We start from the raw sequence: 25,597 nt of genomic DNA on the forward strand, positions 1-25,597 counted from the left end.
TTTATGAAGGATGCTAGATGTAAAGTCAACATACAAGGCCAGGTGTGGTGGCTCACACCTGTAATCCCAGCACTTTGGGAGGCTGAGGTGGGAGGGTTGCTTGAATCCAGGAATTCAAGGCCAGCTTGGGTCAGTGAGACCAGAGAGACTCCTTCTCTACAAAAATTAATTTAAAAAATTAGCCAAGTGTGGTGATGCCTGCTTGTAGTCCCGGCTATGTGGGAGACTGAGGTGGGAGAAATGCTTGAGCCCAGGTGCCACTGCACTCCAGCCTGTGGTGACAGAGCAAGGCCCTGTCTTAAGACAAACATAAACAAAAGTCAATATACAAAAATTAATTATGTTCCTACATACAAATAGCAAATATTTACAAAATGAAGATCTTCAAATATCATTTAAAATAGCACAAAAACTTATCAACTACATAGAAATAAAACTAACAAAAGATGGGTAAAACCTGTACACTATAAACATTGCTAAAAGAAATCAAAGAAGACATCAGTAGAGAGATGTATTATGTTCGTGAGTTGGAAATCTCAATATTTTTAGATGTCAATTCTCTCCAAATTAAGCTGTGTAGTCAATGCCCAAGTCAAAATACTAACAGGGTGTGGGGGTGTGTTTGTGTGGGTTTGAGTGTGTGTGTGTGTATGTAAATTGCCAAGATGATTCTAAAATTTATATGGAAATTCAAAGAATCTAGGAGAGCCAAGATAGTTTTTAAACAAAGAAGTACAAAGTTGGAGGACTTACACACAAGTTCTCAAGAGTCACTATAAAGCCATAATAATTAAAACTATGGTCTGGACTTAAGTATAGACAGTCATAATGAAAGGACAAAAAGCCCAGAAACAGACCTATACATATATGTTCACTTTGTTTGCAATAAACGCACTTCTGCAATTCATTGGGGGAAATCATGCTCTTTACAATAAATGGTACAGGAGGAATTGAGAGCTGTGTGAAAAACATGAACCTTGATACTCTATAGCTTTACAACAATTAACTGGAGGTCAGTCATAGACCAATATATTGATAGAGGTGTTGGTTACATGCATATATACTTAGGTATAATATCATCAAGATATATACTTGATTAGTGCAACCTACCATATGTGTCATACCTCAGTAAAAATGTGGTTATAGATGCATGCATATATAATGTATACTTACATCGCGGCATATGTATATACAGATAATTTACTTCAACTTTTATTTTAGGTTTGGGGTACATGTGGAGGATGCGCAGGTGTGTTACACAGGTAAATGTGTGCCATGGTGGTTTGCTGCACAGATCATCCCATCCCTAGGTATTAAGCCCAGCATCCATTAGCTATTCTTGCTGATGCTCTCCTTTCCCCATCCCCTCCCTCCCCACAGGCCCCAGTGTGTGTTGTTCCCCATCGTGTGCCCATGTGTTCTCATTGTCAGCTCCCACATATAAGTGAGAACATCTGGTGTTTGGTTTTCTGTTCCTGTGTTAGTTTGCTGAGGATATCAGCTTCCAGGTCCATCTATGTCCCTGCAAAGAATGTAATCTTGTTCCTTTTTATGGCTGCACAGTTTTCCATGGCATTTATGTACCACATTTTCTTTTTTTGTTGTTGTTTTTTTAAGTGTTAAATAATCTTTATTTGATATTACACATAAACCACACAAAATGCCTTTGAATAAGTAAAAGGAACCATCTTAAATACAGGGAATTCTAATTACATTGGCATAGTTAAGGCCAAAAATACAAAGAAGACATTGCTACCTTATCTTCAACCCTTGCCTTTAAGAGGCAAATAAACACAAAGGAGATTAGGCCCAGTCTTGTGCTTGCCTCCCTTTTCCACGGTGTGGCACTGGGCACACTTCTGAACAAAAATTTTCTTGCCTTTCTCAATATCACCCATATTTAATTCTCTCTTTCATCACTGGCATTACAAAGGTTCCCGCTCAGAAGCCAGATGTCCTGCTCTATGTACCATATTTTCTTTATCCAATCTATCATTGACTGGCATTTAGGTTGATTCCATGTCTTTGCTATTGTGAATACTGCTGCAATGAACATATGTGTGCATGCATGTATTTTTATAAGACAATGATTTATATTCCTTTGGGTATATACCCCATAATAGGATTGCTGGATCTGATGGTATTTCTGCCTCTAGGTCTTTGAGGAATTGCCACACTGTCTTCCACATGGGTTGAACTAATGTACACACCCACCAACAGTGTAAAAGCATTCCTTTTTCTCCGCAACCTTCCCAGCATCTGTTATTTTTTGGCTTTTTAATAAAAGCCATTCTGATTGGCATGAGATGGTATCTCATTGTGGTTTTGTTTGCATTTCTTTAATGATTAGTGATGTTGAGCTTTTTTTTCATATTTTTGTTGACTGCATGCATGTCTCTTTTGGGAAGTGTCTGTTCAGATCCTTTGCCCACTTTTTAATGGGGTTGTTTTTTTCTTGTAAATTTAAGTTCCTCATAGACTCTGAATGAGGTATTACCAGTGAAGGCTGAGAAACAGCAAAGATGGCAGCCAGCTCCTTCCTTTGGAAGCTCCATCCCAGGGGGATACTGACCTGTAGCCAGCCCGCGCATACCTGCAGGAGGTGGCTGGAGACCAGTGTTGGGCATTCTCACCCAGTCAGGAGGCATGGGATCAGGGACCCATCCAAAGAAGCAGTCTGGCTGCTTTGGGGTAGAGCAGGTGTGCTGCACTGTGGGGGATCCTTCCTCCTCCGGACCACCTGTATTCTCCAAAGCCAGCAGGTTGGAGTGGCTGAGCTGACCAAACTGCAGAGATGGCAGCTGCCCCTCCTGCCAGGAGCTCCATTTCAGGGAGAGATCAAAGCTCTGTCCATAGAACCGTTGCTGGAGTGGTTAAAGCCCCCGCAGGGATTCCTGCCCAGTGAGGAGGAATGGATTGGGGTCCTGCTTAAAGAAGCAGTCTGGTCATGATCTGGCAAGCCAGCTGTGCTGTGTTGTGGGAACTCTTCCTTGTCCAGACTGGCTGTATTCTCCATAGCTGGCAGGCTGGAGTGGCTGAGTCTATGAACCACAGTGATGCTGGCTGCCTCTCCCCACCTCCCTGGGAACTCAGACCCATCTGAGGTGGATTCCAACCTGCTGCTGTTGACAGGCTAGGATTCCGAGCCAGTGGGTCTTAACTTGTGAGGTGCCATGGAAATGGGGCCTGCAGAATGATGCTGCCTGGCTCCCTGGATTCAGCCCCCTTCCCAGAGATACATATGGACAGATTTCCCACTGTGCTGAAGATCCCCGGGGCTAGAGTGTGTAAAACTCCTGGGTTTCTGTGTGTGCCTGAGCAGCTGAAGTGCCGAGACTCCATATAGGTCTGTGTATCAGGCCCACAGCCCTGGTGGCATGGGCTCACAAGGGGATCTCTTGATCCATGGCTTGCAAAGATCCATGGGAGAAGCACGGTTTCCTGGGCAGGACTGCACACTCACTGCTTCCCTTGGCTGGGAGTGGGGTTTCCTTTGGCTCCATGCCACCCGCGGCTGGGCCATCGCACCCTCTGCCTGCTTGTCTTCATTCTCCATTGGTCGACCTGTTCATCCAGTCAGTCCCAATGTGAGAACCTGGTTATCTCAGTTGAAGGTGCTGAATTCCCTCGCCCCTTTTCATTCCTCTTTGTGAGCACTGCAGAGTGCAGCTGCTTCTAATTGGCCATCTTGCATCACTCTAAACATTTCTTTTTTAGCCCTAGTTCTCAATTCCTATAGCCCTTGGTTTATCACCAGTTTCTTGATAAAATAATCCATCCATGTTCTCTAGTCATGGGATGATGGCTCAGGCCAGGGATCCAGGGCATTTTCTGGGAAGTAGCTGAACTTGCAGGCCTATCCTGTTCGGAACTGAGCTAACACACTGCAGAGAGGTACTCCTTTCACCTCTCGGCAACTGATGCCAGCCCTCGATAGTTATATTTTTATTGAGGTATAATAAGTATTGTAAATTACATAAAATTAAACAATGATCCTTTCAGCTGGCATTTCACAGTAAACAGCATTATATGTTTGAAATTAATTTAGTCATCCACAGAGCCTAAAGCAATATGCCCTGACTATAATTTAGGATCTCAACCTAAGAATACACATTTTGGGTTATAGCATCCCCATCTTTCTTCCCTATGGTAGACTATCAAAAACGGCCACAATTCTTTATAATTCCTTCCATCAAGAGTTGGAGTTTATTTTCTACTCCTTGAATCCAGACTGGTAGTGTAATTTGCATTGTCCAATAAAATGGGGTAGAAGTAATATATAATTTTGAGCCTGGGCCTGAAGAGGGTTTGCATTGTTTTGTTGCCGCTCCTGGGACTCTTGCCTCTGCCATCATGTGAACAGGCCTGAAGTAGCCTACTGGAGAATGAGAGACCACATGGGGCCATTCAGCCAAGTCAGGTAATTTTCTTTCATTTAAAAAATCTGTTCCCTTCATTCTTTAAAAATATTTTTAATTGACATATAATATTTGTTCATATTTATAAGGTAGAGAGGGATATCTCAATACTTGTATACAATGTGTAATGATCAAATCAGGATAATCAGCATATCTATCACCTCAAATATTTATCATTCTTGTGTTGGGAACACTCAACATCCTCTCTATTTAAAAATATACAATAAATTGTTGTTAACTGTAGACACCCTGCAGCACTACAGAACACCAGAACTTATTCCTATCTGTAAGCTTAAATCTGATATTTTTTTGTTGATTTTCTGTCTAGATGATCTGTCCAATGGTAAGAGTGGGGTGTTAAAGGCCCCAACTGTTACTGCATTGGAGCCTATCTTTCCCTTTAGACCTAAAAATATTTGCCTTGTTTATCTGAGTGCTCTAGTTTTGGGTATATATATATATATTGACAATTATTGTATCTTATTGCTAAGTTGATCTCTTTATTATTGTAAAATGACCTTCTTTGTCTGTTCATACAGTTTGACTTAAAGTCTGTTTTTATCTGATAAGTATGGCTACCTCTGCTCGCTTTTGGTTTCTGTTTGCCTGGAATATTTTCTTCTATCCCTTCACTTCCAGTCTGTATGAACCTTTACAGGTGAAGTTAGTTTCTTGTAGGCAGCATACAGTTGGGTCTTTTTTTTTTTTTTTTTTTTTTAAATCTAGGCAGCCAACTCTATATCTTTTAATTGGGAATTTGATCTGTTTACATTACATTCAAGATTACTATTAATAGATGAGGCTTTATCCTGTCATTTTGTTCATTTTTTTCTGGTTGTTTTGTATATCCTTTGTTCTTCACCTATTTTTTTTTAATCTTTGTGGTTTGGTAATTTTCTGTAGTGACAAAGTTTGATTCCTTTCTCTTTCTCATGTGTATATCTGCACTACCAGTGAGTTTTATACTTTTGTGTGTTTTGACAATGGTAATCATCCTCTTGCTTCCAGATGTAGAACCACCTTAAGCAGTCCGTGTAAGGTCAGTCTAGTGGGAATGAATTCCTTCAGTTTTTGCTTGTCTAGGAAATACTTTATTTCTCCCTCATTTCTAGGGGATATCTCTACTAAGTATAGTATTCTTGGTTGACAGTTTTTTTTTTCCTTCAGTACTTTGAATATATCATCCCATCTTATTATCTACTGACCTGTAAATTTTCCACTGGGAAATCCACTGTTAATCAAATGGAGTTTCCCTTATATGTGACTTGATGCTTTTTTCTTGATGTTTTTAACATTTCTTTGTTTTTTTTTTTTTTTATTTTTTTTGGATACAGTCTCGCTCTGTCACCCAGGCTGTAGTGCAGTGGTGTGATCTTGGCCCACTGCAACCTCCACCTCCTGGGTTTAAGCAATTCTCGTGATTGAGCTTCCCAAGTAACTGGAACTGCAGGTTCACGCCACCACACCCAGCTAATTTTTTTGTATTATTAGTAGAAATGTGGTTTCTTCATGTTGGCCATGCTCGCGTTGAACTCCTGGCCTCAAGTGATCCACCTGCCTCAGCCTCCCAAAGTGCTGGGATTACAGGTGTGAGCCACCACACCTGACGAATATTCCCTCTTTTTGACTTTTGACAGTTTGACTACTATGCACCTCAGAGAAGACCTTTTTGGGTTGAATCTATTTGAGAACCTTTGAGCTTCCTAGATTTGGGCCATATCTCTCCCATGTCTGTTTTTAAAGCTCTTGATTGTATTTTTTTTTTTTTTTTTTTTTGAGACAGGGTATCACTGTGCCACCCAGGCTGGAGTGCAGTGGCACAATCTTGGCTCACTGCAAACTCCACCTCCTGGATTCAAGCAACTCTCATGTCTCAGCCTCCCAAGTAGCTTGGATTGCAGGCATGCGCCACCAAACCCAACTACTTTTTGTATTTTTTAGAGACAGGATTTCGCCATGTTCATCAGGCTTGTCTTGAACTCCTGGCCTCAAGCGATCCACTGCCTTGGCCTCCCAAAGTGCTGGGATAACAGGTGGGAACCACTGCACCTGGACTCTTGATTGTATTTTTATTTTATTCCTTAAATTCTTCAGCTCCACAATCTCTGTCTGGTTTTTAATGACATATATATCCCTGTCGAATTTCTCATAAGATCATAAATTGTTTTTCTAATTTCATTGATCTCTCTATCTGTATTCTCTGTATCTCATAGTTTCCTTAAGATCATTATTTTGAATTCCTTCTTAGCCATTTGATATACTCTTTAAATTTAGGGTCTGTTAATGGGGAATTATTGTGTTTCTTTGGAGGTGTAATGTTTCCTTGCTTTTCATGTTTCTTGTGGCCCTAAACTGATTTTTGCACATCTGGGGGAACCGTTGCCTCTTCCAATGTTAGGGAGCTTTCATAGAGAAATACTTTTTCCAATAGTTGTCTCCTATAGTGTCCATTGAGTAGGGTGCTTTGACTTCGGTTCTGGGTGGGTGCAGTAATATAGTCTTCAGGTGACTTTTTTGGCTGTAATCAGCATTCAGTGGTGTCTGTGAGTGCCTCAGTGGCCTGATGGTGAGTGTTTGTGGAGACAGTGGTATGGCTTTTCTTGGTGTGAGAGCCATCATTCAGATTAGTTCTCATGCCTTAGGCATATGCATGCTAGCTGCAGTGGCTTTGCTAATTGTGGGGTATTGCCAACAGCAGGGTGGGCACCAGGCAGGCCAGTCCTCAGTGCCTTAGAAGTGCATGCAGCATATGGTGGCTCTGCTGGTGCAGGGGGTGGGGCTGTTGGCAGCAGTGGGTGCCAGACGGGATGGGCCTTGGGCCTTGGGGGGTGCATGTAGCATGCAGTGGCCCTGTCAGTTGAGGGAAGCCAAGTCATTTTAGACTAGCCAGTCCTCAGATGACCCAGTAGCTGCCCACAGATACATGAATGAGCTTAGTTGAGACAGGAAATCCTTTCTGCAAGCACCTGAATTGGACAGTTAAGCCCATACCAAATTCACAAACCATAGTATCATGAGCCAAATAAATAGTTGCTGTTGTAAGCCAGTAAGTTTTGGGGTGGTTTGTAATCACTGGCACAATTGTAATTGGTATCAATCCATTATGATTTTTTTACTTGAAAGAGTACATTTTTAAAAGAATACTGCCATATCTGGGTTAATATTAAACTTATGACTACACAGTCTACATCGACTGAGAAATGAGTATTTGTCAGATAAAGACCCTTACCTTGATTGGATTTCTATAGAAGGACTGCCTTCCAGAAGATGGAAATGACATAGCAATAATACGTTCTGAAAGTCAAAATCATCACTATTACAAACATTATTATAGATTTCATATAACATACAAAAAATTAATTTATATATGATCAGACTCCATTTTCACAGAAAAAAACCTTTTAAGATTGAGGTTGACAGAAAAGAGCTAATACTCAGGATAATCAAATAACATATGAAATTATCCAACACAATGATCATTAAACTGGCATGGAGTTCTTAAGTCTCCACTAGTTCTAACTGTATGCCATGTACTTATGATGGCCTCAGTCTGAAGTTCCCCCTGTTCTTAGAATTTATTTCTTATCTTAAATACCAGAGAAAATCCAAGCGTTCTGGGCACCAGTGATGGTGGGAACTCCCAAGGTGCTTTGCAGCCCTCTGACTCAGAAAACCTGAGATCTACAAAGCACTGACCTCATTCTCTGGGGTTCTAGGATGAGAAGAGGTCTCTGTGGGATCCTTGGGACTCAGAAATAACTACTAGAGGTTAATAAATTGAAACTCAAATGGAGTCAGCTGAAAATCCATTCAAGTTCCTATGCTGCAACTGAGTAGTCCTGAATTGAGAAGACATGCAGATCTTCCATTGCCAGGGCTAAACCACACATATGTCACACTATCACAGTGGCATATATCCTCATGAATAAAGAATATTTTGAATGAATGTGTCTTAGATGAGGCAAAAAAAAAATACAATTACAAGAAAAAGTGAAGTAATACAAGTAAATCAACAGTTAAGTGTCACAAACCTGTAATGTAAGTGAGGTCTAGGTCAAATCCATCCCTTGTGTATCGCCTTTTGTTTTCTGAAACCTGAGAGTTTAAAATCATCATTAGTTTGTGAAACATTCATCAACATAAAAATAAAAAACATTATACAGTATAGATATCAACCCTTGCCAATGGGTCCCAAAACACAAAATATTTTTCTGAATCATAAGCATGTTTTGCCCACTTACCAGCCTTCTCATCAGCTTTTCAAGTTGTCTTTTTTGATGAACCAGATGAAAAATTCTTATCAGAATAATCAGTCGTAGAAGTCGAACTAAATGTGTCCATCTAACAATAAATTTAAAAGATCCATTTTTGCTTCAGAAACAGAATTTTATCAATATAAACTATGTCTAGAGCAGCAGTTGTTAACCAGAGGCAATTTTCCCTCCTCTCCCCAGTTACCTACCTGGGGGATATTTGGCAATGTCTGGAGGCATTTAGGTTTTCACAACTGGTGTGCGTGTGTGTGTGTGTGTGTGTCTGTGTTACTTACATCTAGTAAATAGAGGCCAGGAATTTTGCTAAACACCCTACAATTAATATAACTGCTCACCACCCTCTTATGACAATGATCTGACCCAAAATGTCAGTAATGCTGAGGCTGAGAAATTCTGGTCTAGAGAAATAGTGATACGATAGACTCTTAGCATTTGTAAATTTAATTTTGGGATTTAAGACTAGCATTTTCAATTTTTCCACATCAAAACAAATCGATTATTCTTGTTCATCTTTGTTATTCCCGTGAGTAATAGATGTTCACTACAGCTGCTAATGCACATCAGGCAGGCAACAGATTGAGATACTTCCAAAGTGTTCTAGCTGGTATCTCTCCTACCATCAGAACCACCGAAGCAGAGAACTGATGTCTGGACTAGTGCTTCTCTGATTTGGGCACATGTCAATAAGAGCCACCTGGAAAAGCTTGTTAAGCTGCAGATTGCTGGTTACCAGAGATACTGATTCAGTGGGTCCAGGGTGGGGCCTAAGGTATTTTTCTTCTTACATTTCTAGCAAGCTGTCAAGTGATGCTGAGGTTTCTAGTCAGAGGACCACATTGGCTGAGGTTATTTTCAAATAACTCCAAAAGCCTATCACTTAACATGCTTTTAGTTGGGGCCTGAGCTGCAGTCCAGGGAAGCTAGGGTACAAAAAGAAATCAGCTATTTGACCCATGAACAAGCCTAGGAAGCCACCATCTACATCCCAGTATACATTTGCTCTTTCATTTTCCTCATTGTCACAGTAAAAAAAGAAAGAGAGTCACCAGGGCCTCATACACTCTTTAGTTTCCTAACCCCTAACAGTTCTAACTTTGCCTAAGCTTTCTTTGTTTCTACCACAACTATACTGCAAAACTCTACTATTGTGTTGTTACATGTGTCATCTCCTAGTTTCTGTTCTGTTTGCTATTTTTTAGAAACTCATGATTGAAGTCACTCAAATTTTGCGTTTGCTCAAATAAATTCCCTCTTGGCTGTAGGAAAAATCCAGACAGAACATTATGTGTAAGGGATTTGTAGTTGAAGCACAGAGGGGAATTGTTTTCAATATAAATTTTTTTGATATACCAGATATTAAACTGATAAGAATATTATACTTGATCTTAGCCAAAAGGCCAAAAAATGATACAAATGGGAATTTGATGAGAACTTCAAAATGCAGAGAAGTTAAAGTTAGTACAAGAGTAAAAGTCCTTCTTTGGGTACTGCATCTTCTTTATTCAATTAATGGTACTTAGTGTGTATACTCTTCACTGGTCCCTAAATATCACAATCTTTTAGTTTCAAAGTATGTGGGAATTTACCTAAACATTTCATTTTAAAGCAATGTATTTGGTATAGAATGAGAACATTCGAAGTTGAAAAGATTATATAGAATAAAAGCCACAGAAAATGCTAAGATTAATGAAAAACTTTAAGAGAGGTAAGTCTTATGTTTCATACCTGGGAATATTCCTAAGAAACTTAATGTCAAAAAAAATGTAAATGACATCAACCAGCAAAGGAATCACAATAATGGCAGTATCTAAAATGTTAAATAAGTCAGAAAAATACTGCTGTCTCCTGTAATATAAAACAAAAAAAAAAGTTTATTCCCCCCTGCCAGAAGAGATAGGAATATTTAAAGACCACAAACTATTGACTCATCCCCATTAAGAATTCTACTATCATGAATTATTTAAAACGTATTTTCTAGAGTAGACTAAGGGAAAAATATAACATTCATGGGAAGTTTCAAACAATGAAATTATATTCATCATTTGACACTTATATGTGACTAAAACACCAACATGGCAATTCAAACATAATAAGAGATATAACTAAATGCATAATAATCACCCTTATTGTGGACAATGGGGTATCTATCCCCTCAAGCATTTATCATTCATGTTACAAACAATCCAATTACACTCTTTCAGTCATTTAAAAATATACAATCAAGTTATTATTGACTATGGTCAATCTGTTGTGCTATCAAATAGTAGGCGTTACTCATTCTATTTTTTTGTACCCATTAACCATCCCCCCTCCCCACCCCCAAGCCCCTACTACCATTCCCAGCCTCTGCTGACCATCCTTCTAACTCTCTAGGTCTATGAGTTCAATTGTTTTTTTTTTTTTTTTTTTTTTTTTTTAGAGCCCCATAATAAGTGAGAACATGTGATGTTTATCCTTCTGTGCCTGGCTTATTTCACTTAACAAACATAGTGATCTCCAGTTCCATCCATGTTGTTCCAAATGACGGGATCTCTTTTTTTTTTTTTTTTTTTTGAGATGGAGTTTCACTCTTGTTGCCCAGGCTGGAGTGCAATGGCGTGATCTCGGCTCACTGCAACCTCCACCTCCCGGGTTCAAGTGATTCTCCTACCTCAGCCTCACGAGTAGTTGGGATTACAGGCGCCCGGCACCACACCCAGCTAATTTTTGTATTTTTAGTAGAGATGGGGTTTCTCCATGTTGGTCAGGCTGGTCTCGAACTCCCGACTTCAGGTGATCTGCCCACCTCAGCCTCCCAAAGTGCTGGGATTACAGGCATGAACCACTGTACTTGGCCAAGATCTTATTGTTTTTTATGGCTAAATAATACTCTTCTTATGTATATGTACTATATTTTCTTTATCCATTCATCTGTTGATGGATACTTAGGTTGCTTCCAAATCTTAGCCATTATTAACAGTGCTGCAACAAAAAGGGAATGCAGATATCTCTTCTATATACTGATTTCCTTTCTTGTGGGTATCTACCCAGCAGTGGGATTGCTGGATCATATGGTAGTTCTATTTTTAGTTTTTTGAGTAACCTCCAAACTGTTCTCCAATTGGTTCTACTAATTTACATTTCCATGAACAGTGTATGAGGGTTCTCTTCACATCTTTGTCGGGATTTGTTATTGCCTGACTTTTGGATATAAACCATTTTAGCTGGGGTGAGATGATATCTCATGGTAGTTTTCTACACTGCGAATTTCTCTAATGATCAATGATGTTAAGCATCTCTTGATATGCCTGTTTACCATCTGTATGTTTTTTTTGAGAAATGCCTGTTCAAATCTTACACTCATTTAAAAAATTAGATTATTAGATTTTTTCCTAGCGAGTTGTTTGAGCTCCTTACATATTCTGGTTATTAATCCCTTTTCAGATGGGTAGTTTGCAAATATTTTCTCCCATTCTGTGGGCTGTCTCTTCACTTTGCTAATTGTTTCCTCTGCTATGAAGCAGCTTTTTAACTTGATGTGATCCCATTTGCCCATTTTTGCTTTGATTGCCTGTGCTTGTCAGGTATAGCCCAAGTAATTTTTGCTCAGGCCAATGTCCTGGAGATTCTTCCCAATGTTCTCTTGTAGTATAGTAGTTTCGCTGAATTCTTAGATTTAAATCTTTAATCCATGTTGATTTGATTTTTGTATATGGTGAGAGGTAGGGGTCTAGGCGCATTCTTCTGTATGTATATATCTAGTTTTCCCAGAACCATTTGTTGAAGAGATGTCTTTTGTTCAATGTATGTTCTTGGCACATTTATTAAAAATGAGTTCACTGTAAGTGTGTGTGGATTTGTTTCTGGGTTCTCTATTCTGTTCCAGTGGTCTATGTGTCTGTTTTTATGCCAGTGCCATGGTGTTTTGATTATATAGTTCTGTAGTATAATTTGAAGTCAGGTAATGTGATTCCTACAGCTTTGTTCTTTTTGCTTAAAATAGCTTTGGCTATTCTGGGTCTTTTGTGGCTCCATATAAATTTTAAGATTCTTTCTTCTACTTCTGTGAAGAATGTCATTCATATTTAGACAGGGAGTGCATTGAATCTGTAAATTGCTTTGGATAGTATGGACATTTTAACAATATTGATTCTTCCAATCCATGAACATGGAATCTCTTTCCATTTTTTGGTGTCCTCAATTTCTTTCATCAGTGTTTTATCATTTTCATTATAAAGATCTTATACGTCTTTGGTTAGGTTAATTTCTAGGTATTTAATTTTATTTGTGGCTATTGTATATAGGACCAGTTTTTAAATGTCCTTTCCAAATGGTTCACTGTTGACATATAGAAATGCTACTGATTTTTGTATATTGATTTTGTATCCTGCAACTTTACTGAATTTATCAATTCTAATAGTTTTTTTGTGTGGAGTCTTTAGTATTTTCCAAATAAAATGTATCATCTGCAAACACAAGGATAATTTTACTTCTTCTATCCCAATTTGGATTTCTTTTTTTATTCCCTTTCTTTCTCTTCTATAATGGCTCTAGCTAGGACTTCCGGTACTATGTTGAACAACAGTGGTAAAAGTGGGCATCCTCATTGTGTTCTAGATCACAGAGAAAAGCTTTTCATTTTTTCCCCATTCAGTACGGTACTGACTGTGGGTCTGTCATATATGGTTTTTATTATGTTGAGGTGTGTTACTTCTATACCCAGTTTTTTTAGGGTGTTTACCATGAAGGGATGTTTAATTTTATCAAATGCTTTCTCAGCATCAACTGAAATGATCTTATGGTTTTTATCCTTTATTGTGTGGATATAATGTATCGCATTGATTGATTTGCAAATGTTGAACCATCCTTGCATCCCAGAGACACATCCCACTTGTCATGATGAATGATCTTTCCCATTTATTGTTGAATTCAGTTTTCTAGTGTCTTGTTGAGGATTTTTGCATCAATATTTATCAGATATATTAGCATGTTTTTGGTTTTGGTTTCGGTTTTTGGGTTTGTTTGTTTGCTTGTTTTATTTATTTATTTATTTATTTTTGAGACTGAGTCTCACTCTGTCACCCAGGCTGGAGTGCAGTGGTGTGATCTCAGCTCACTGCAACGTCTGCCTCCCAGGTTCAAGTGATTCTCCTGCCTCGGCCTCATGAGTAGCTGAAATCACAGGCACCCGGCACCACACCCAGCTAATTTTTGTATTTTTAGTAGAGACGGGGTTTCACCATATTGGCCAGGCTGGTCTTGAACTCCTGACCTCCAGTAAACCACATGCCTCTGCCTCCCAAAGTGCTGGGATTATAGGAGTGAGCCACCACTTCCAGCCTACATGTGTCTTTATGGGACAAGAGTGTTTCCTGTAGGCAACAGATCAATGGGTCTTTTTATTTTATTTATTTATTTATTTATTTTTGAGATGGATTCTTGCTCTGTCACCAGGCTGGAGTGCAGTGGCACCATCTCGGCTCACTGCAACCTCTGCCTCCCGGGTTCAAGTGATTCTCTTGCCTCAGCCTCCTGAGTAGCTGGCACTACAGGTGCACACCACCACACCCTGTTAATTTTTGTATTTTTAGTAGAGACAGGGTTTCACCATGTTTGCCAGGATGGTCTCTAGCTCTTGACCTTGTGATCTGCCTGCCTTGGCCTCCCAAACTGCTGGGATTACAGGCATGAGCCACCACCACACCTGGATGGGTCTTGTTGTTTCATCCATTCATCCACTCTGTCTTTTGATTGAAAAGTTGAGTCTATTGACATTCAATGTTATTATTGATAAGTAAGGACTTACTCCTGCCATTTTGTTATTTGTTTTCTGGTTGTTTTGGGTCTTCTCTTCCTTCTTTCCTTCCTGTCTTCCATTAGTGAAGGTAATTTTCTCTGGTGATATGATTTAGTTTCTTGTTTTTTATTTTTCATGTATCCATTGTTATGTTTTTTGGTCTGAGGTTACCATGAGGCTTGTAAATACTATCTTATAATCCATTATTTTAATCTTATAATAACAGTTTTCATAAACAAGTAAAAAGAAAACTAATAAAAACTCTACAACTTAACTTTGTTTGCCTATTTTTTAACTTTTTGTTATTTCTATTTATATCTTATTATGCCATCTATGTCTTGAAAAGTTGTAGTTAATATTTTTGATTGGCTCATAGTTTAGTCTCTCTACTTAGAATCTAAGAGTAGTTTATACATCATAGTTACAGTGTTATAACATTCTGCATTTTTCTGTATACCTACTATTACCAGTGAGTTTTATACCTTCCGGTTGTTACTTATTGCTCATTAATGTCCTTATCTTTCTGATTGAAATACTCCCTTTAGCATTTCTTCTAGGACAGGTCTGGTGTTGACAAAATCCCTCAGCTTTTGTGTGGAAAAGTCTTTATTTCCCCTTCACTTTGAAGGATATTTTCACTGGATACACTGTTCTAGGGTAAATGTTTTTTTCATTCAGCTTCAGTATGTCATGCCACTCTCTCCCGGCCTGAAACGTTTCTACTGAAGAGTCTGCTGCCAGATATATTGTAGCTCCATTGTATATTATTGGTTTCTTTTCTCTTGCTGCTTTTAAGATCCTTTCTTTATCCTTGATCTTTGGGACTGTGATTATTAAATTCCTTGAGGTGGTCTTCTTTGAGTTACATCTGCTCAGTGTTTTATAACTTTCTTGTACTTGGATATTGATATCTTTCTGTAGGTTTGGGACGTTCTGTTACTATCCCTTTGAATAAACTTTCTACACTCCCCACCTCCTCTTTAAGGCCAATACCACTTAGATTTGTCCTTTTGAGGCTATTTTCTAGATCCTGTAGGCATGCGTCATTGTTTTTTATTCTTTCCTTGGTCTCCTCTATGTATTTTGAAATAGCCTGTCTTCAAGCTCATTAATTCTTTCTTCTGGTTTATCAATTCTGCTATGAAAAGACTCTAATGCATTCTTTGGTGTGCCAATTACATTTTTTGGCTCTAGAATTTCTGCTTGATTCTTTTAAATTATTTCAATCTCTTTGTTAAACTTATCTAATAGAATTATGAATTCTTTCTCTGTGTTATCTTGAATTTCTTTGAGTTTCCTCAATACAGCTATTTTGATTTCTTTGTCTAAAAGGTCACATATCTCTGTTTCTACAGGATTGGCCCCTGGTGTCTTATTTAGTTCATTTGGTGAGGTCATGTTTTCCTGGATAGTGTTGATGCTAGCAGATGTTCTTTGGTGTCTGAGCATTGAAGAGTTAGGTATTTATTGTAGTTTTCACTGTATTTATTGTAGTTTTCACTGTCAGGGCTTGTTTGTACCCATCTTTCTTGGGAAGGCTTTCCAGATATTTGAAAGAACTTGGATATTGTGATCTAAGCTGTATCTGCTTTAGGGGGTACCCCAAGCCTCCTAAACTCTGTGGTTCTTGCAGACTCACAGTGGTACTGCCTTAATGGTCTTGGACAAGATCCAGGATAATTCTCTGCATTACCAAAAAGAGACTCTTGTTTTCTTCCCTTACTTTCTCCCAAACAAGCAGAGTCTCTCTCTCTCTGTTCTGAGGCACGTAAAGCTTGGGGTTGAGTGACACAAGCGCCCCTGTGGCCACCACTACTGTGACTGCATTGGGTCAGACCTGAGGCCAGCACAGCACTGGGTCTTGCCCAAGACCTGCTATAACCACTCCTTGGCTATTGCAGAACTTTGCTGAAGGCCTTGGGGCTCTACAGTCATCACATGGTAAAAATAGCCAGGCCTGTGTCCTTCCCTTCAGGATGGCAAGTTCTCCTAGCCTCCAGGTGGATCCAAAGGTGCTGTCTGGGAATCAGGGCCTAGATCAAAAACTTTAAAAGTCTACCTAGTGTTTTATTGTGCTATGGCTGAGCTGTCACTCAAACCACAAGATGCAGTCCCTCCCACTCTTTCCACCCCTGTCCAAAGGCAGAGGAGCAGCAATCCATGGCCACCTCAAACACAGGCCATGGGGGGGTACTGCCAGACTACCACCAATGTTCTCATAAGGCCCAAAGGCTCTTAAGTCAGTTTGTGGTGAATGCTCCTGTTAATTATTTTAAAATGCTTCTTTTTTTTTTTTTGAGATGGAGTCTCGCCCTGTCACCCAGGCTAGAGTGCAATGGCGTGATCTCGGCTCAATGCAACTTCTGCCTCCCAGGTTCAAATGATTCTCCTGCCTCAGCCTCCCAAGCAGCTGGGATTACAGGCAACCACCACCATGCCCAGCTAATTTTTGTATTTTTAGTAGCGACGGGGTTTCACCATGTTGGCCAGGATTGTCTCAAACTCCTGACCTTGGGATCCTCCCATCTCAGCCTCCCAAAGTGCTTCTTATAAAAGTACAAAATAGCTTAAAGCATTATAAAAATAATCAAACTTACCCTTCTACAAATACTCGAAGAAGAACATCCATGAGAAAAAATAAGGCAATAGCTAGAGAAATAGAACGATACTCCAAAGGAATATAAAGTTTGCTATCAGTGAAAATTAGGTCGGCAAGGAGGAGAGTGACATCCAGTAAGACCAGGAAAACTCCAAATATTCTAAAATAAATAAATAAATAAATACATACAAAGATAAAGGGGCATTTGTCCCTATAGCTATACTATATTTAAGCCACTGACCAGGTACCAAAATGTTATTATTTAGTATTAAGCTGCCCAGTGGCAGGAAAAACTGTAATGCCTTAGAATCTCAGAAAAATCACTGTTTTCACCCAATAGAAGCAGTTCTTAATAAACAAAATTCTCACCAAACCACTTCACAAGATATTATCATGGCCTTTTATAGTAGACACATCAGACCAACACCTCAAGAGAGAAAAGTAAAACTGAATTAAAATCACCTGTGTCTGTTTACAAACTCTTCTTAAAATTTGAGAATTTCATAAGAAGTTTATACCAATTTCTCATAAAAAATAAACCCTCATTAATCTGGATCATTCTAGCATAGTGATGGGCACATGAGTCTTGAACTCTAAAGTACCTCCTGCCACTTGCTGTTACATATTCTAAATACATTCTCCATAAATTGATTAGACTATTTGCCTAATCTATGAAGACGAATTAGTCTTTGAAGTACTTTTTTAAAAACTTGCAGCTCAAATTCAAATATTACTAATTCAAAAGGAAACTATTGCATAAATCTATTATCATAGTATGAAATCTTACTCTTATGTAGAGAAGAGTCTAAGTAAATTGTTTCCAGAATTAAAGAGTAATTCTAGATGTATACGGTACTTAATAAAACACTTTACTAATAATTATAGAATTTTAACATTTGATTTTCATTAATGTTACTTTTGCAGATGGAAGAAAAACAATATTAATATGTTACTATTAATATTAGGCAAAAGCCATTTATTTGCAATTCTTAATGTCCAGCTTAAACCAAAATTCCATGATAAATTAGATTACATTAGATGGGGCACATGACTACTTAGCAACTGATGGACAGTGGAAATGCATTTTTGTTATTTTATTTCAGTGTTTCTCATTGAAGTATTAAGTCTTATATATATTATATATATGTATAGATATATATGAGACTCATATATTTTTTTCTTTTTTTTTTTTTTTTTTACATGGAGGCTTGCTGTGTCGCCAAGGCTGCAGTGCAATGGTGCAATTTCAGCTCACTGCAATCTATGCCTCCTCGGTTCAAGCGATTCTTCTGCCTCAGCCTCCTGAGTAGCTGGGATTACAGGCACCTGCCATTATGCTTGGCTAATTTTTGTATTTTTAGTAGAGATGGGGTTTCACCATGTTAGCCAGGCTGGTCTTGAACTCCTGACTTCATGTGATCTGCCCGCCTCGGCCTCCCAGAGTGCTGGGATTACAGGCATGAGCCACTGCGCCCAGCCAAGTCTCAGATATATTTAATACATGGTGTTTTCTATGTCTCACATACCCAAATGCAAAGGATGATACAATTGAATGCACAATTTTCTTAATCTTGCTGCTGCAAAAAGAAGTAAAAATAAAATTAATCAGATTTCTTCTAACATATATTATAAATTTAACCAAAAAACAAAGGGCTTTATAAATATAATTTTAAAAGAAAATTATTCAGAAGTTGTATAACAAAATGCTTTTTACTAATAGCTAAAATTTTATTCTTCCTGCTCCATGAGTATTTTACTTGTTTACTCTGCTATCCAGAAGACAGTAAACTTTGGATGTTTAGTAACATTTCCATTGCACGCAAAGCCCCAACCCCAACTTTATGGCAATACTAAACTTAAACTTGTGGTCATCAACTCAAGGAGTACAGCATGAAGACAGAAAAGGGTGGTAGAAGAGAACTGTATTTTAATGCCAGCCTGGGCAAGTCATCAACCTTTGGCCAGATCTCAGTTTCCACTGCAATAAAATAAGGTGTTTCAAGAATGAGCATAGGGAGTAAATGATGCTCTTGTCATCTCCTCAAACGAGACACCTAGTGAACAGATACACATTAGCAAGAGTCGCATATGAGGTTGCAAATGAACTTCAGAGGTAAGACATTTTAGTAAGATATACTTCAAAGGACAAACACCCGAAAGACTGGGCTCCTTCCATTAATCAGAGGAAGGAGAACCTGTTTGATGGAGCCTCCAATAATGCCTCATTTTACTTAATGGCTGGAGACAAGGTAGCTGATGAAGAACAATTTTTTTTGTCCTACTGAAGCCTCCTGTGTTGGAGTCTCTTCGGGACGAGAAGCCTCCAACACAGGAGGCTTCAGTAGGAGAAGTCTTCAGGAAGTTTCTGTCATACTGAAGCCTCCAACACAGGACTCAAATTCCACCCTGAGAGCCATGAATCCTAAGACAATGCTCACAGCCTGTGCCTAAGACTGGAGAACAAAGAGGGCAGATACTGAGCAGAACAGGGGCACTGACAAAATTGGCCTTTGACATGAACAGACATTTCTCAAAAGAAGACATACATGTGGCCAAGAAGCATACGAAGAAAAGCTCAATATCACAGATTAGAGAAATGCAAATCAAAACCACAATGAGATACCATTTCACACCAGTCAGAATGGCTATTACTAAAAAGCCAAAAAATAACAGATGCTGGCAAGGTTGCAGAGAAAAGGGAACACTTACACATTGTTGGTGGGAGTGTAAATTAGTTCAACCACTGTAAAAAGCAGTATGGCAATACCTTGAAGAGCTAAAAGCAGAACTATTTGACTGAGCAATCCCATTACTGAGTAGATACCCAGAGGAATATAAATCATTCTACTATAAAGATACATGCATATGAATGTTCACTGCAGCACTATTTACAATAGCAAAGACATGGAATAAACCTAGGTACCCATCAATGACAGATTGGATAAAGAAAATGTGGTACATATATACCACGGAATACTATGCAGCCATAATAAAAGAATGAGATCATGTATTTTGTAGGAACATGGATGGAGCTGGAGGCTCTTATCCTTAGCAAACTAGTGCAGAAACAGAAAACTAAATACTGAATGTTCTCACCTATCAGTGGTAGCTAAATCATAAGGACTTATGAGCACAAAGAAGGAAATAGACACTGGGGTCTACTTAAGGGGGAGGGTAGAAGGAGAGCAAGGAACAGAAAAGATAACTATTTGGGTACTAAGCTTAATACCTGGATGATGAAATAATATGTAAAAAAAAAAAAAAAAAAAAAAACTCCCTGACACAAGTTTACCTATGTAACAAACCTCACGTGTACCTCCAAACGTAAAATAAAAGTTAAAAAAAACAAAATTGGCCTTTGATGAATGATGTTAGGTTAACCTGAGATAAAGGAAATCCCCAATCCTTCTCATCTTCCCCTCTCCACCTGGACCCACCACCTCCGCCCAGGCTTGGAGAGTTAAGGCTGATGTAGATGGAGGATCAATTGGCCAAAAGAGATGAATTCTCTCCTCAAGTTGCCATTCCCTTACTACAAGAACCTCTGATCCCGCACAGTCTACTGGATCTCTGGGTATCAAGGAAATGTCATAAATCTGAACTCACTTGACAATGTCACCATACAGAACCAAGTGTGACAGATTACGAAGGCATGAAGAAGTGGCTTGGGTGGCTTTAGCCCCTGAATCTGTTTCAGTGTCCCCTGAAATTATACCAAGTAAATACACAATTGAGACTTTTTTCGTTAAAAAAAGTGTACTATGTAAATGCAGCTTCAAGCAGTTATGTGCAGAGTTTGCAGGGAAATAACTATGACTCAGTAAATCCATATCCAGGAAAAGTACTGTTCACACTCGGGAGCAGCACACACTCCAACATGAAGCAACACGAAGCACAGCCTCTGTGTACCTTTCCTAAAAACAATTACTCACAGTGCTTGAGTCAGCTGAGCAATGAATCAAAATGAAGAACACAGAAATAAGGAAGATGACTTACAGAGAAAAGATGGTAAATAATATAAACTCAAAATTAGGTAAGTCTAAATAATAATTGTTAATGCAGCATAAAAATGTAGCAGGTAAACAAAAGCAATAGCAACAAAAACCAAAATTGACAAACAGGATCTAATTAAACTAAAGAGCTTCTGCACAGCAAAAGAAACTACCATCAGAGTGAACAGGAAACCTACAGAATGGGAGAAAATTTTTGCAACCTACTCACCTGACAAAGGGCTAATATCCAGAATCTACAAAGAACTCAAACAAATTTACAAGAGAAAACAAACAACCCCATCAAAAAGTGGGCAAAGGATATGAACAGACACTTCTCAAAAGAAGACATTTATGCAGCCAACAGACACATGAAAAAATGCTCATCCTCACTGGCCATCAGAGAAATGCAAATCAAAACAACAATGACATACCATCTCACACCAGTTAGAATGGCCATCATTGAAAAGTCAAGAAACAACAGGTGCTGGAGAGGATGTGGAGAAATTGAACACTTTTACACTGTTGGTGGGACTGTAAACTAGTTCAACCATTGTGGAAGACAGTGTGGCGATTTCTCAAGGATCTAAAACTAGAAATACCATTTGACCCAGCCATCCCATTACTGGGTATATACCCAGAGGATTATAAATCATGCTGCTATAAAGACACATGCACATGTATGTTTATTGAGGCACTATTCACAATAGCAAAGACTTGGAACCAACCCAAATGGCCATCAATGATAGACTGGATTAAGAAAATATGGCACATATACACCATGGAATACTATGCAGCCATAAAAAATGATGAGTTCATGTCCTTTGTAAGGACATGGATGAAGCTGGAAACCATCATTATCAGCAAACTATCACAAGGTCAGAAAACCAAACACTGCATGTTCTCACTCATAGTGGGAATTGAACAATGAGAACCCTTGGACACAGGAAGGGGAACATCACACACCGGGGCCTGTCATGGGGTGGGGCATGGGGGAGGGATAGCATTAAGAGATATACCTAATGTAAATGATGAATTAATGGGTACAGCACACCAACATGGCACATGCATACATATGTAACAAACCTGCACGTTGTGCACATGTACCCTAGAACTGAAAGTATAATAATAAAAAAAAGTAGCAGGTGAAAATGTAAATAAATGATTCTAAAAGATAAATAATATAAAATCATGAATAATAGTATTGATTTGAATTTTTAGGCATTCTTACACTAGGATTCAAGGTGTGGAAGAAGATAGAAGTAAAGGCAGGTTGCATTTCTTATCTTTCACAAGTACAAGTCCAGTTTTATTCTTGATATTGATGGAAAAAATGGTATAATTATGTTTTCTAAACATTTAAATATAAACATTGATAGACTAGAAATGGGCTTCTGACTTGCATATCAATAAAAAATGCAAGGGATAAAAACAAATCAATTAATAGCAAAATATAGACAAATTTACAAAGAAAATATCAAAGTATCTCTAATAAAGAGAAAGATGATAAATAAAACCAAACATACCAGAAATCATAAATGCATATTACTCTCATATTGCATATTGAGAAATAATCTCAGATAACTTTGAAATTAAAGGCATTACATGCTATACACGAGAGACAAAAACTAAATTTAAATGAGAATTCAAAAATAAAGAGATAGAGGCCAGGCACAGTGGCTCACGCCTGTAATCCCAGCACTTTGGGTGGCCAAGGCGGGCGGATCATGAGGTCAAGAGATCGAGACCATCCTGGCCAACATGGTGAAACTCCATCTCTACTAAAAATACAAAAAATTAGCTAGGCGTGGTGGTGCGTGACTGTAGTCCCAGCTACTCCAGAGGCTGAGGCAGGAGAATCGCTTGAACCTAGGAGGTGCAGGTTGCAGTGAGCTGAGTGGCGCCACTGTATTCCAGCCTGGTGACAGGGCGAGACTCCAGCTCAAAAAAAAAAAAAAAAAAAAAAGAGATAGAAAAAGATATGAGATACTAAACCTTAAAACACTAAAAGTTCCAATATTAATATCAAAGTTGAATTAAAAGCACAAATATTAACTATGAACATGCCTCATTTTTTATCAATAGAAGGTGGAAGCTACATGACACTAACAAGACCATGTTTAATGAAATGGGACTTGTATTGAAGGCAGGTGCTATCTCTCCCACTGGACACATTTTTCTCTGGTACAGACTCTGGGGGTAGGGAGATGGCCACGATGTAAAGCACGAAAAACACTGTAGTGACTCTGGTCTTCCTGCTCACTCTAGATCACTAAAACAGGGTAAAGATAATACAGGGGGATGACACTTTCATGCTGAGAAAACTACGAGTCACTTAGGAGAAAAGTAAATTTCTACACTTTATACCTTAAGACAAAGTAAATTCAGGGCAGATATTTTATTTAAATGAAGAAAATAAATTCAAAACAGAAATTTTGGTGAGTATATTTAAAATCTTGGGGTAAGAAGGACTTTCTGAGAATAACATTAAAGGCAAAATCACAAAGAAAAGTACAGATACATTTGATTACACGAGGATTAAATGCTTTTATGTAGTGAAAAGCAAGACGACCTGGGAGAAATTGCTTATCTTACATAAAATAGAAAAAGGATCAATAGATTTAACTTTTCAGTCCAAAGACAGAAAAGGATAAATGAAGGTGTGTCAAAGAATGTGCATTAGAACAAATATATTTACTAATACCAGAGAAATCAATGATGGCTAGTGTTAAGTGTGGGAGGGGAGAAATGCACACTTTGCATCTTGATGTTAAAGCACACATCAATATCAATAGCGTCACAATCATTCCCTTTGACACAGAACTTCCACTTCTGAGAATTTATAACAAGCAAATAACCAACAATATACAGAGATTTAGCCTCAAATATATTCATTTTTGTAACAGTTAAAAACTTGTAAAAAACTTAATTGTTCAGCAATATCTGACTATTAAATGAATTATAGCACATCTACACCATGAAATATTACACAACTGTTACAAATAATGTTGTAAGTGCACATGAATATATATTAACAAAAATATATAGTCATGATGTCATTAATAAGGTTATTTACAAAAGAATAAGTATGGTCTCATATCTGTAAACAAAAAAAGTATATGCTTAAAGAACTTAGAAGTCCATGCATCAAAGTTTAAGAATGACTATATGTGGGTAGATTTGTTGATTGTATTTTCTGATTTTCCTTTAATGAACTCTTACATTATTTTCAGTTTTTAGAATAAAACCTATTTACAGAACTGCAAAGTTTTCAAAGTATTTTTGCATGTTATTTTTGTTTTATTACTAATTTTTTACAATACAATATCCAGTACATAGATTGCATTATAGCCAGTTTACATTTGAATAATCTGAAAGTTAAAGAGGGTTAGTGACTTGCTGAGTATCAGGTGAATGAATATATGATGTCAAAGCCAAGCACTGATTCCAGCTTTTGCTATAAATCCAGTATCATCCCCCTGGTATGAAACACCAGCATTTCTCACAGGGACTACTGAAAATTCCTCCTATATCTAGGTAATGAGACTTTGTAATTTAAAAATAAAATAAAATGAAAACCTGCTTTATTTTGTTTGGAGTGGGAAAGAAGGAAATGCTTGCCTTGCTTAATCTGTCTAATTTTGTTTCAGCCCTGGGCAGCTCCATTACAGAAAATGTATAGCTAATTTGCAGACACACCGTTTAATTCAGTGGCAAATTCAGGGTAATTTGAAGAACTATTCGTATTTGCCCTCTTTGTTTCCAGTCTTTGTTTAGACACCAACAGCTTACAACCATGGTGAGTTAACTTCCTCTATGGCAGTACTTCCTCTCCAGCATTGACACAAGCTGGTGAATGGTTATACAACTGGGCAAGAAAGAAGCAGAAGAAAAATCTGCTGAATATGTCTGCAGTTCAGACACAAGCCAGTTTAAGAATGTATTGTTTCATTTCAGTGAGTACATGATAAAATGCCTTCAGGTCAGTGCAACAGGAAATAGTCTAGTGAGATTAGAAACAAATAAGAATAAAATCCCAATGAGCATAAAGAGGTCTTTAGTCAGCAAAACATGTTTGCTTTTGCTATCAATACCATTTGCTCATAGGCAAAATCTACAAAATTGGGAATCACACCATATCCAGTAAAAATGAGAAACATTCACTATTGATGAGTTAAGTAGCATTCTGCATTCCTGTTTTTTTTTTTTTTAAAAACTTTTAATGGAATTAATTTCCTCTAAGAATACTTTTTACATTTGCAAGCTAGAAGAACATTTATTTCTGAATGGATGGAATTTTTTTTCAAAATAATACTTGTCTAAGAATTCAACTGGAGTACATACGATGTACCCTCCCACCCATACATTTTGATATCTTTCCATAGTTTCCCTTTTTCCTTCTTGCCTCAGCGGAAGCCCTGTTTCACTAAAGGTAAGAGATCCATCAATGGCTCCCTCCTTTCAAACTGCAAACTGACTTACTCATATGAAGCAACATTTTCAGCATCTTCGACTTCAAACTTGGAAAGTCGTTCTAACAT

General features: G+C 38.2%; 1 protein-coding gene and 1 pseudogene across 1 annotated transcript; both read right to left on the reverse strand.

The window, feature by feature from the left end:
* On the reverse strand, window positions 1–25,597 carry LOC116467185 (phosphatidylinositol 3,4,5-trisphosphate 3-phosphatase TPTE2). The gene is made up of 8 exons (XM_032150726.2): window positions 25,539–25,597; window positions 18,594–18,644; window positions 17,066–17,227; window positions 10,418–10,537; window positions 8,660–8,759; window positions 8,450–8,513; window positions 7,648–7,712; window positions 1–297 (listed from the first exon to the last, which is right to left on the reverse strand). Exons 1-8 carry the CDS (start codon window positions 25,595–25,597, stop codon window positions 166–168), a joined length of 753 nt encoding a protein of 250 aa, XP_032006617.2. The 3' UTR covers window positions 1–165.
* LOC116467744 (U2 spliceosomal RNA) lies at window positions 10,005–10,101 on the reverse strand (annotated as a pseudogene).

This window comes from Hylobates moloch, unplaced genomic scaffold, assembly GCF_009828535.3.
Source record: "Hylobates moloch isolate HMO894 unplaced genomic scaffold, HMol_V3 SCAFFOLD_4, whole genome shotgun sequence".
Taxonomy (NCBI): domain Eukaryota; kingdom Metazoa; phylum Chordata; class Mammalia; order Primates; family Hylobatidae; genus Hylobates; species Hylobates moloch.

What these genes read in the sequence shown, in the direction of transcription:
- LOC116467185 (XM_032150726.2), bottom strand. Translation starts at nt 25,597, where the DNA reads ATGTTAGAACGACTTTCCAAGTTTGAAGTCGAAGATGCTGAAAATGTT. An exon ending in GTATCATCCTTTGCATTTGG is followed by an intron (nt 17,228 to 18,593) that starts GTATGTGAGACA and finishes TATTTATTTTAG; the next exon opens with AATATTTGGAGTTTTCCTGG. An exon ending in TCTATAGAAATCCAATCAAG is followed by an intron (nt 298 to 7,647) that starts GTAAGGGTCTTT and finishes GTTTGTCTTAAG; the next exon opens with ACAGGGCCTTGCTCTGTCAC.